General features: G+C 50.2%; 1 protein-coding gene across 1 annotated transcript; it reads left to right on the top strand.

Moving 5' to 3' along the window:
* The first annotated feature begins 6,626 nt into the window (after positions 1–6,626).
* LOC308605954 (leukocyte immunoglobulin-like receptor subfamily A member 6) lies at positions 6,627–10,544 on the top strand. The gene is made up of 7 exons (XM_081216339.1): positions 6,627–6,700; positions 6,860–6,895; positions 7,080–7,364; positions 7,512–7,814; positions 8,041–8,337; positions 8,600–8,902; positions 10,025–10,544. The coding sequence occupies exons 1-7, from the start codon at positions 6,667–6,669 to the stop codon at positions 10,168–10,170; spliced, it is 1,404 nt and encodes a 467-aa protein (XP_081072465.1). The 5' UTR covers positions 6,627–6,666; the 3' UTR covers positions 10,171–10,544.
* Positions 10,545–12,541: the final 1,997 nt, after the last annotated feature.

Genomic DNA, 12,541 nt, shown 5'->3' with positions numbered 1-12,541 from the left:
CTATCACATAATGCAATACTTTAATAGAACAAATAAAAAATAATCATCTCAATAGATGCAGACAAAGCCTTTGATAAAATATACCAACAGTTCCTGGTGAAAATAAAATCGCATCAGAAATAAAAGGGAATTTCCTTTCATTGATGAAGGCATGTTTAACAATCAACACTAGACATCTTTTGTAAAGGTGAGAACCTGAGGTCCTTTCTTCTATGATGGGCAATGATCCAAGTATGTTCCCTATGACCACTTGTATTCACCAGGGCACTGGAGGCACCAACCAAGTAAGTAAAACAAAACAAAGCGAGAAGCTCTGAAGTGGATAAGAATAATATTGTACTATTAAGAGACTGCACAGTTGTGTTCGTAGAAAATCCAAAATAATGTAAAGATGTTCTACTCTAATTAAAAAGGAGTTTTCCAGCATCGCTGCATACATGGTCAATATATAGAATTCAAATGCGTTCAAGACTTCCGGTTCTTGATTGAGATGAAGTAAATGAATGTCTCCCTGTTCCATGACTTAATACCAGTGACCTGATTGTATACTCCTGAATTCCAAGAGCCATAAGATAATCTATTTGGGCTGTTTTAATACACCAAGTTTGTGGTAATTTGTGGTACAGGGAAGCAATACAACCACTTGAATTTTCTTCTGATTAGTGTTTGCATAGTACATTTTTCATCCTTCTACTTTTTTAATGTGGTAAAATATACACACCATGATATTTACCACCAATATTTAAACATTATTAAAGTGCGAAGTTAGTGGCCTTAAGTACATTTACCATGTTCAGCAATCATGACCACTGTCCCTCTTCCAGAACATTTTCATAATCCCAAACAGAAACTCTGTACCCATTAAGCAAGAACTCCCCATGCCCCCTAAGAACCAGCCACCGGTCATCTCCATTCTAATTCCTGCCTTTAGGAATCTGGCTATTCTAGGCTGTTCGTGTAGGTGAAATCATACAAAACGCGACATTTTGTGTCAGCCTTATTTCACTTTGAATAATGTTTCCAACGTTCATTCATATTGTTCATTCTTTTACTTTTAACCTATTTACATGTTATATTAGAAGTGCGTTTCTGGGACTTCCCTGGTGGCGCAGTGGCTGGGAATCCTCCTGCCAATGGAGGGAACACAGGTTGGATCCCTGGTCTGGGAGGATCCCACGTGCAACTAGGCCCATGCGCCACAACTATTGAGCCCTCACACCACAACTACTAAAGCCAGCGCACCTACAGCCCATGCTCCACAACAAGAGAAGCCACCGCAATAAGAGGCCCACGCACCACAATAAGAAGCCCGCGCACCGCAACAGAGAGTAGGCCCCGCTCGCCGCAGCTAGAAAAAGCCCATGCACAGCGATGAAGACCCAACACGGCCAAAAATAGATAAATAAATAAATTTATTTATTAAAAAAAAAAGAAGTGAGTTTCTTATGGACTTCATAGTGTAGGTGGTGGTTTTTTCTTAAACCAATCTTACAAGCTCTTTTAATTGCTGTGTTTAGCCCATTTACATATAATATTATTACTGATAAAAGACTGTTACTTAGGTTTGTCGTTTTATTTTTTTTTTAAGTTTTGTCCCCCCCTCTTTCTTGTTCTTCTATTTACCCTTTCCTGGGATTTAAAAATATTTTTAGCATACCATTTTAATTTCTCTGTTGGTGCTGTAACTATAAGTCTTTGACTGCTGTTAAAGTGGCTGTTCTAGAGATTATCAGGTACATACCTAACTTTACACAGTAAAGGTAGAGTTAGTATTTTACCTTTTCAAGGGAGACGTAGAAACCTTACAAATCTATAGGTCTCTTTATTCTTACCCCTTTATGTTGTAGTTGTTGTATGTGTTATCTCTGCATAGAAGCCCAGGGCTGTGTCGGGGCCTATGGAGCCAGGTCAAGGTGAGTCTGAGCTCTCCCCAGACCTCCTGCTGCAGCTCCACAACCGCCACCCCCGTCACCTGAGGGGAGAAGAGCAGGTCTGGGCTGATGACAACCAGTCTGGGGACGGCTATGGAGTGACATCTTGGGAAACTGAGGCCATAAGGGCACCCGTGACACTTCAGGTCTGCATCCTTTCAGGACAAATTGAAACCCCACGTGTTCATCTTTGCCTCCTAATTAGATGCAAAGGAGACACTGGAGATGCTCACCTCCAGGTACCGGGACTGGCATGATTAGCTCCAGAGACTCATTCAAGATCAAAGAGATTACTTAAGCATTTCTGCATCTCCTCACCCATACCCTGTCTTTTTTGTTCTCAGGGGTAACTGACATTCTCAGTCCATCACAAAACAAGTCAGACGCCAACAGTGATGACTAGGAGAAATTCTCAATTTGGGGTTGGGCTCTGAGGGTCACAACCTGTTAATGGAATGCAGGTGACCTGAGAGGACATGTAGAGATCCTAGGGTGATTTGGGATCTGCTCTGACCTCTGTGACCTCTTTTTCCACAGTTCCTAGCCTCATACCCACAAGACTACACAGTGGAGAATCTCATCCAGACGGGCATGGCTGGCTCAATCCTGCTGGTCCTCAGGATTCTGCTCTTTCAGGCTCAACACGGCCACGGAGGAACCCAAGATGCAGCCAGGAGGTAAACACAGAGGGAACAAACCCACCATTCGGTGAGTTCGATCCTTGTACGACTAGGAGGTTTGGGAGGAAAATCTGCAGTATGAATTGAGGGAACTGTCTGCTGAGAATTTCAAGGGGGATAAATGCTGGCACGCAGGAAATGCCTGGGTTGTTGCCTGTAGAGACTCTTCTGGAACTAAAGTGTGGTAATTTCCCTCCTTACCATTACTGATTATTCTTGACTGCTCCCCTTCTTGTTTTACTCCTGTGGTTTGAGGCCACATCCACACCACAGGTTTGGGTCCACACCACAGGTTTGGGTCCACACCACAGGTTTGGGTCCACACCTACAGTCACCTCCATGCTCTGCCACTGTCCTGTAATACATTTTGCTTTATTTCTAATTTCCACACTCACTGGTGTGTGCTATTGACCTCTATCCCTTCAGCCTAGAACCAGAATATGTTTTAATCAACTGAGTAAATGGGTGAAATTCAGGTCTAGTTTAAAACACATAAATCCCAAACCATTTCCGAAAACCCTCTCTGGACCCCCTCAAGTCTTAGTCTCCTCCAAAATCATACACGGAAGAGTTTCTGCCAAAATACCATCAGTTTGAATGAGCACAAGGTGGACTTCCCTGGCGGCGCAGTGGTTAAGAATCCACCTGCCAATGCAGGGGACAGGGGTTCAAGACCTGGTCCAGGAAGATCCCACATGCCATGGAGCAACTAAGCCCGTGTGCCACAACTATGGAGCCTGTGCTCTAGAGCCCGTGAGCCACAACTACTGAGCCTGCGTGCCACAGCTACTGAAACCCACGCTCCTAGAGCCTGGGCTCCGCAACCAGAGAAACCACCACAATGAGAAGCCCACGCACCGCAACAAAGAGTAGCCCCCGCTTGCCGCAACTAGAGCGAGCCTGTGCACAGCAATGAAGACCCAACGCAGCCAAACATAAATAAATAAATAGATTTATGAATGAGCGCAAGGTGTCTGAAGTGACAACCAGGTGGTGAGCTGGCAAACCAGCTCCAGGAAAACGTCACTTTTCCTCAGTGTTCTGATTTGTTTACATTATCTCTTTCTTTGGTAAATACTCCCTTCAGGCCCAACTTCAAGATGCCAGTTTGAATGCACTGGATACACAGTTGGGAATAGAATCAACGTTCACAAGTGAGTATGAGCCAACTGTGGCACCTCACAGATGACCCTGAGGTCCTTCTATGCTGTAGGTCATAATAAGTTCCACCTCAATCTTATGCCATGGTGTCAGTGAAACTGTGATGCCCAAGTCCTAGTACATTTCACATTAGAGGTAAATAGAAAACAGGCATAATCAGTTGTGGGAGAAACGCTGAGCCTGACATGAAGGTTTAACATGGGAGATATGAGTCCAAGCAGGTTGGAAACGCCCAAGTCTCTCATATGTATGCATTTCTCCCCTGCTGACCCCTTCACCTTTGCCCCTTAATGATAATTTGGGTGAGTATAGAATTCCTCACTCACAGTTAATTCCTTGACTGTATTTTCCCCATATCTTTTGGCATTTTCTCTCTTCAATTTCCTTCCCTTTGCTGCGAAATAACAAGACACATTTCATGTATAGACACACGCACCCTAGCAATTGTAAGTTCTCGCTACATCTCTGTAAAAGACCAACAATTGGCCTTGCATGCTGTTGCAGACATTGTCCTCACTGATTTCATTCTGAAATTCACAATATCCATGGGCCCTTCTCTTTCCATTCCTCATCTACCTTAACTTTCTAATTCCGGTCTCTCTGTACTGCATCCTAAACAATCTCCTCAATGTTGTATTCCAAGTTCATGGTTGGCTCTTCAGCTGTATCTTCTCCTTGATGGAAAGAATATCTTGAGTGTATTAATGAAAGTATTATGTTTTACCTGTAAAGTGTTTGCCTAATTCATTGCTAAAATCCTATATACTTTTGCAATATAATCCCTTTTGCTGTTTCCAGAATTTATTTTCCTTCTTTAATTTTTCAGATGTGTACACATGCTTAAATTAAAATGTTTCATATATTCCTAGTATTCTATCTCCTTGGATAGGATAATACAAGTTACTAGCTCTGTAGATAGTCTTCTTAGCACTTTTTCTCATTATTAGGATTTATCTTTTATGTTCATTCCTAATGCTCAGCTCCCAGACACGTGATTTTCTATAGAGAGTTTCTCCCAGGTCTGTCCTGACATTCAGAGCTGAAATGGGTGACTTCTTGCAGCTGCCCTGCCCCACAGCATCCGCTCTCTCAAACTTAGCATCTGACTAGGCATGTACCTGGCAGGGATGACCCCAAGGTGAGCCTCACACTCACAGGTGGGACAGATATCCATGTACAACTATAATGAATTGAACCTGTTTTACAACTGCACAGAGGACACGGCTCAGTGCTGACCTTGGGGCTGGGTCAGTGGGCAGAGGTATCCCAGTGCCTGGCCACAAATGAGGTGGAGGGGCAACACCGATTCCAACCTTGACCTGAAGCCCTGACCCCTCCCTGCCTGTGAGGACCTGAGGTCCCTGTCCTTCCACACACAGGTGGAAACCTCTATTCTAATGACCACTTGCTGGACTCAGGCACTGGTAGTCACTAAGCTTTCACCTCTTTTTTTTGTTGTGGTCTCTTCTCTATTTAAGAAACTTTCATTTATCTTCTCCTATAATAGACCATGCCTACGTATTTCACAAAAAAAACATTAGTGGGAATGCCCTGGTGGCGCAGTGGTTAAGAATCCGCCTGCCAATGCAGGGGACACGGGTTCGAGCCCTGGTCTAGGGAGATCCCACATGGTGTGGAGCAACTAAGCCCGTGCGCCACAACTACTGAGCCTGAGCTCTAGAGCCCACGAGCCACAACTACTGAAGCCCGCGTGCCCAGAGCCCGTGCTCTGCAATAAGAGAAGCCACCGCCATGAGAAGCCCATGCACCGCAACGAAAAGTAGCCCCCACTTGCCACAACCAGAGAAAGCCCGCGCACAGCAACGAAGACCCAATGCAGCCAAAAACAAACAAACAAACAAACAACAAAACCCCCACCATAAGTAGCATTTCTCAGTGTCAGGAGCAGACAGGAGTCGTGAGTGGGCACATCAGTCGTCCACCCTGACTGTGGGGTCTGACACCTTGACCCTCTCATGTCTCATCCAGAATGTCTTAATCAGGTTTCGAAATTAACCAATATTGGGTCCCATCCATGTCCTGGTACCACTGAGCCCACAACCTGTCTGGAGTGGGGTTCAAACAACATACTGCAGGCGAGGAAACTGAGGCTCAGAGACATAACTTCAGGGCTCAAGGTACACGGGGGAGGATGACAAGGAATACTTAAATCAGCTTTGTCTGCAAAGTCAGAGCACTAACCCACTTTCTGTCCCATAAAAGTGAAGACAGTAGCATATAATAAGGAGACAATGCCCAAGGATCAAGGGCACCGAGGAGGAAGGGACGACTCAGAGGCTTGTTCCCAGGAAGGTGGGGTGGACGCTGTTTCAAGAAAAAGGGAGAAGTCCCTGAAGGGGGCTGAGACAGAGAGCAAACCCACACTCTGGGGCCAGGGGAGCAGGCGTGTTTCCTTCCTTATTTCCCTGAACTTCTCCTCTGTGCTCATTGCCACGCTGACCTCCACGGAGCTGTAGGCAGATGTTACACGTGTGTCTCTGCTGATCTGAGCTCTGCGGTGCAGCAGGAACCTGCATCCTCCCTGAAGCATCGCCAGGGCCTGGGTGACACCCGTCCATGGGGAGGACCCCACAGGGACCCGCTGATGGACGGGTTGAGGACGAAGGACACCCAACGGGGAGGCTCTGAGAGGGAAGGACGTGCCCGGGTCACCCTCACCTGGAAGGGGCGTCTCAGGAAGACACCGGGTCTGTCATGGGAATGAGCGCCAGGCTCCTGGGGAGGGGCAGTTCCCCTTCCTGTGGGGCTGCTGACGTGACGCCCCGTGACGGGGAGGACCTGCCTCCCAGTGGACACAGCCTGTGTGTCTGTCTGTCCTGTGAGCACCGTGGTCTCCTCCATCTGCACCGCCTGGAACACAGGGACGAGACGCCATGACCCCCAGCCTCACGGCCCTGCTCTGCCTTGGTGAGATGGAGGAGGGGGAGGGGAAGCCCGAGCCAGGGAGGGACCCCTGCCCACAGCCAGGCTGCTCTGTCAGGAGACCCCAGGACTCAGGAGGCTCCCGGGGAGGAGAGGCGCTGCTCGGGGTTCAGGGCAAACCTCTCACAGGGGCCTCTCTTCCAGGGCTGAGTGTGGGCCTGAGGACCCCGGTGCAGGCAGGTGAGTCTGTCCGCAGGTGTCCCAGCTCCCTCCTGCTCACAGGGACAAGGGGCCACGCCCAGGCAATGGGGATGGGGAGCAGCAGTTCTGGGCTGAAGGAGGGGGAGTCTGGGAGGTTGGGGGCTGAGAGCTGGGGACCTGGGGGTGAGGATGTCTTGTGACGCAGCCTCTGATGTCCTTCCAGGCACCCTCCCCAAACCCACCATCTGGGCTGAGCCAGGCTCTGTAATCCCCAGGGGGAGCCCCGTGACCATCTGGTGTCAGGGGACCCTGGGGGCCCGGGAGTTCCGTCTGAATAAACAGGGAAGCTCAGCTTTCTGGGACAGACAGCCCTCACTGGAGCCCGGGGTCAAGGGCAAGTTCTCCATCCCACACATGACACAGTCCGACGCAGGGAGGTATCACTGTTACTACCTCAGCCCCACTGGCTGGTCAGAGTGCAGTGACCCCCTGGAGCTGGTGGTGACAGGTGAGAGGACACTCGGGGGCCCCGGCCTCAGGCTCTGCCCTCAGGAAGGGGGTCTGCTCTCAGGGGTGTGTCCCTCTCACAGCCCAGCCCTGGGGGAGGGGAGGGGGGTGTGAGCCCCATTTCACAAGCTCCCTCCTTCTCTCCTAGGGGTCCACAGCAAACCCACCCTCTCAGCCCTGCCGAGCCCTGTGGTGACCTCGGGAGGGACCGTGACCCTCCAGTGTGGCTCATGGCAGGAATGGGAAGGGTTCATTCTGACTAAGGAAGGAGAACCCAACTCCTCCTGGACCCTGGACACGCAGCGACGCCCCGACGGGCAGACCCAGGCCCTGCTCCCCGTGGGTCCCGTGACCCCCAGCCACAGGTGGACGTTCAGATGCCACGGCTTTTACAGGAACACCCCCCAGGAGTGGTCGGCCCCCAGTGACCCCCTGGAGCTCCTGGTCCCAGGTGAGGAGGTCCCACCCTGGCCTCACGCACTTTTTGAGGCACGAGACAGATTATTAGATGCTTTTCTCCCAAGATTGTCCTAGATGAGAGGGTGGGGTGAGGGGGGAGTGGGGGGCACAGGACAGAGACACAGAGTGTGATCGACAGTGAGGCCTGGTGACCAGGACAGGAGAAGGGGCTTCATGGGGGGAAGCAGCCCCTACAGCCCAGGCTGGTCGTCCCCCAGGTGTGTCTGGGAAGCCCTCCCTCCTGACCCCGCAGGGCCCTGTCGTGGCCTCTGGACAGAGCCTGACCCTCCAGTGTCGCTCTGACGTCGGCTATGACAGATTCGCTCTGTCCCAGGAGGGGGGACAGGCCCTCCCCCAGCGCCCTGGCCGGCAGCCCCACGCTGGGCTCTCTCAGGCCGACTTCCCCCTGGGCCCGGTGACCAGCACCCACGGGGGCCGGTACAGATGCTACGGTGGACACAACCTCTCCTCCGAGTGGTCGGCCCCCAGTGACCCCCTGGACATCCTGGTGGCAGGTGAGGAGCCAGCGGGTCAGTCAGGGACCCAGACTCTGCACAGGCCCTGCCGGGGGAGCCCCAGGTGGTGACGCTGGGACCAGGCGTGAGGGGTCCCCAGGGAGGGAGGGAGAGAGACAGAGAGAGACAGGGGTGGGCAGGGAGGGGGAGAGACTCACAGAAAACAGAGACAGACAGAGATGAGGGGCCTCAGGGAGGCCCTGCTGAGTCGCAGTTCAGAACCAGGGGGCGGGCAGCCCCTCACCCCGCTTCCTCTCTCTAGGACGGTTCCCTGACACGCCCTCCCTCTCGGTGCAGCCGGGCCCCGTGGTGGCCTCAGGAGAGAACGTGACCCTGCTGTGTCAGTCAGGGAGCACAAGGGAAACTTTCCTTCTGTCCAAGGAGGGGGCAGCCCAGCCCCCACTGCGTCTTAGATCAAAGTACCGAGGTCGGCATTTCCAGGCCGAATTCTCCCTGAGTCCTGTGACCTCAGCCCACAGTGGGACCTACAGGTGCTACAGCTCACTCAGCAGTAACCCCTACCTGCTGTCACACGCCAGTGCCCCCCTGGAGCTCGCGGTCTCAGGTGAGGCGCCCTGACCCTGTCCTTTCTGACTCAGACAGCTCAGGGCTGTGTCCCCTGAGCACTCTGGGCTGAGGTTGAACGAGGGAGGGTCACCCAGAGGGGGCTGTGCCCCTCAGAGGCCCTCCCGTCCCCTCCCACACCTTCTCACCTCACCTGGGATCCTGGAGGTGACAGGTGGGCAGTGGGAGGGTCTTGAGGAGGACGCAGGGCAGGTGAGGGGGAGAGTTTAGTGAGGTGGGGACTCCGGGGTCAGCCTCATCCCCACTGCCTTCCGGTCCTCATCCCCAGGACCCGCAGGGGGCCCCGGCCCCCTGGTACAGGCCCCAATTCAACAACTGGGGAGTCACTGAGGCCTCTTTGCTCAGGGGGAACACTGGCCACCCCAGGGCAGTTGGAGACTCTCTCAGAGGATCTAATGTCCCTCAGCTCCTCGAGGACATGTTTGTCTCCCAAAGGGACTAGAATCCAGCAAAGATGCAGGGGGACCCCAGGGATCCAGGGGCTCTGAGGCTGGGTGGATGAAGGGTGGGGGGAAGAGGAAGATGTTGAGGAAGAGGAAGATGCTGGGGGCGAGCTCTGGGGAGAAGCAGCCCCCGCCCCTCAGCCCCCATCCTGACCCCCAGGAGGCTCGAAGGATCAGCTCCCCACCATTGCAGTCAGGCCCGCAGTGGGGTGAGGGAGGGTCCTCAGGACGTGGTGGTGGGTCCAGGGAGGGCAGGGCTGGGTCACATCTCAGTTACCAACTGAAGCGCCTGTTCAGGTGAAGGGCCCACACTCTGTACTGTGTGAGCTCAGTCAGCTCAGGGTCCTGTCCTCAGGAATGTCTGAGACAGTAAGATAAGAGGGGGCACGGGGGCTCCACAGGGGAGGACCCAGGACCCGGGAGAAGGGCTCGTGTCTCCCCAACTCCTCACGCACACCCTCACTTTATGATTCTCATGAGCAGGTGACACCATCCACCTACCACAAAACAAGTCAGATCCCACGAACGGTGAAATCACTCAGATATGGGGCTGGGCTCCGAGGGTCATGTCCTGTCAAGGAGAGGCAGGTTCCCTGGGTGGACATCCTGGAGTCTGGGGTGATTCAGATCTGCTCTGACCTTGTGACCTCTTTGTCCAGAATTCCTACCCTCACACCCCCAACACTGCACAGTGGAGAATCTCATCCGGCTGGGCATGGCTGGCTTGATCCTGCTGGGCCTCGGGATTCTGCTCTTTCAGGCTCGACACGGCCACGGAGGAACCCAAGATGCAGCCAGGAGCTGAACACAAGAGGAAACCATGCACCGTCCCGAGTGCTGGAGCCCTGGACATGACCTTACGTGCCCAGGAGGTTCTGGAAGAGAATCTGCAGCACGTGTTGTGTGAACTGTCTGACCAGGGAGGGAGAGACATGGTGTGGGTGCAGGAGAAGGTCTGGGAGCCCCTGTGGAGGACTGGGCCTCGGTTAACCATGCTGCCTTCCCTCCCCACCAGTGATGGCTCTCCCTGACTGCCCCGTCCCCTCTCACCCCTGTGACGTGAGGCACACCCCACACGGCAGGTCTGTTTCCACACCTTACACACCTTCATGCTCTGGCCCACTTTCATGTAATACATTTGTTTATTTTTAATTTCCACATTGGCTGCTGTGTGCTATTGACCTCCATCCCTTCACTCAGAAACAGAATGTCGTTAAAGTAACTGAATAAATGGGTGAACTTGGGGTCCTGTTTCAAACAGATAAATCTAAAACTCTCCCCTAAAACTCTCTCTGGACCAGATGACACCTGGTGTAGTTTCTCCAGAAACACCATCAGTGGGAAGGAACACCGTGGCGTCTGAAGTGACTGCCAGCTGCTGTGCCGGTAAACGGGCTTAGGGATTATTGTCATTTTGTGAAAAGCCCAGATGTGTGGCATGTGTCTCTTTCTTTAGTGTAAATGCTCTCTTCGTGGCCAATCTCATGGTACCTGTATGAATGCACTGAAGGCAGAGTGGGGAAGTAATGAGTAGAATTGTCTTTCCCAAAGAACTGAGTCTGATCCAGCTGGAGCACAGCTCAGTGATGACCCCGATACACACAGATGTGTCCTCTATATAAAGCATCATGATTAGATCATTTCCACTTCAGCTTTATGCCCTGGTTTCCGTGAAATTATCATGCCCAAATCCTAGTCCCAGTTCTTTGCATCCTAGTCCATCCCCATGAGAGGCAAAAGAGAAAACAATGGAAATATCAGCTGTGGGAGAAAACACTGAGCACTTTAAATCCCAATACATTATTGGTAGGTGTACTAATTGCCTCAGTCAATTTGGGGAGTAAATAAGAATTATCGGTTAAAAGGAAGAGACACACAGCTCTGACCCAGAGTTATATAACTTAGAGGAAAATGTGTACATAACCATGAGTATACGTTCAGGAGAACTTTGACAGAGGGGTCGTTCATATTAGACAAAATCATAGAAACAAATCTCACCAAAAATGAATGGATTGTTATACATATGCAACCGAATTTTATATGACAGAAAAATACACAAAGTTAAACTGCTACAATAATACAGATCAATTTTCAAGCATGATAGTCAATAAGTAAAGAAAAACTATAAGAGTATACTTCATTACATCAAATTCAAAAGCAGACAATGTGGGACCCAACTAAACAAAATAAGAATTTAAAGAGGAAAAATAACAATTGATACCAGAGAAATACAAAAAATCAAAAGAGAATACTATAAACAATTCTTTGCCAACAAACTGGACCACCTAGAAGAAATGGACACGTTTTAGGAACATACAGCCCACCAAAACTGAATCGAGAAGAAATAGTTAACTTTGAATAGACTGATCACTGCGACTGAAATAGAATCTGGCACTGACATATATACATTACCATAGACATATATACACTACCAAATGTAAAACAGATAGCTAGTAGGAAGCAGCCACATAGCACAGGGAGCTCAACTTTGTGACCACCTAGAGGGGTGGGATAGGGAGGGTGGGAGGGAAACTCAAGAGGGAGGAGATGTGGGGATATATGTATATGTATGGCTGATTCACTTTGTTATACAGCAGAAACTAACACACCATTGTAAAGCAATTATACTCCAATAAAGATGTTAAAAAAAAAAAAAAAAAAAAAACCTCCCTGCAAACAAACATCCAGGACTGGATGACCTCATGAGAGAATTCTGCCAAACATAAAAAGAAGATCTTATACTGATCCTTCTCAAACACTTCCAAAATATTGAAGAGGAGGAAACAGTCCCAAAGGCATTGTATGAAGCCACAATCACCCCGATACCCAAAACCAGACAAAGACACTGCCAAAAAAGAAAATTACAGACCAATAGTTCTGATGAATATAGATGCAAAAATGCTTAACAAAATATTAGCAAACCAAATCCAACAACACATAAAAAGAATCATACACCATGATCAACTTGGATTCATGCCAGGGTCACAAGGATGGTTCAACATACACAAATAAATCAGTGTGATACAACGTATAAACAAAAGAAAAGACAAAACTGATTCCACACTAGGAACTCCAGTTGGAAGAGCCAGGTGCGAGGCCTCTTCACGTGGCCCCCTGTGAGCAAGTGAAACCAGACTAAACACAAAGGAAAAAAAAAAAAGCCATCTCAGAGCTGT

This window comes from Mesoplodon bidens (genome assembly GCF_964165515.1).
Source record: "Mesoplodon bidens genome assembly, chromosome: 18".
NCBI classification, from domain to species: domain Eukaryota; kingdom Metazoa; phylum Chordata; class Mammalia; order Artiodactyla; family Ziphiidae; genus Mesoplodon; species Mesoplodon bidens.
Note: the sequence above shows the minus strand (reverse complement) of the source record. Positions and strands in the feature narration are given on the sequence as shown.

Excerpts from the sequence above, each read along its gene's own strand:
- LOC308605954 (XM_081216339.1), top strand. The coding sequence starts at position 6,667 with ATGACCCCCAGCCTCACGGCCCTGCTCTGCCTTG. Across the intron at positions 7,365-7,511 it reads CCTGGAGCTGGTGGTGACAG|GGGTCCACAGCAAACCCACC; the intron begins GTGAGAGGACAC and ends CTTCTCTCCTAG. Across the intron at positions 7,815-8,040 it reads CCTGGAGCTCCTGGTCCCAG|GTGTGTCTGGGAAGCCCTCC; the intron begins GTGAGGAGGTCC and ends GTCGTCCCCCAG.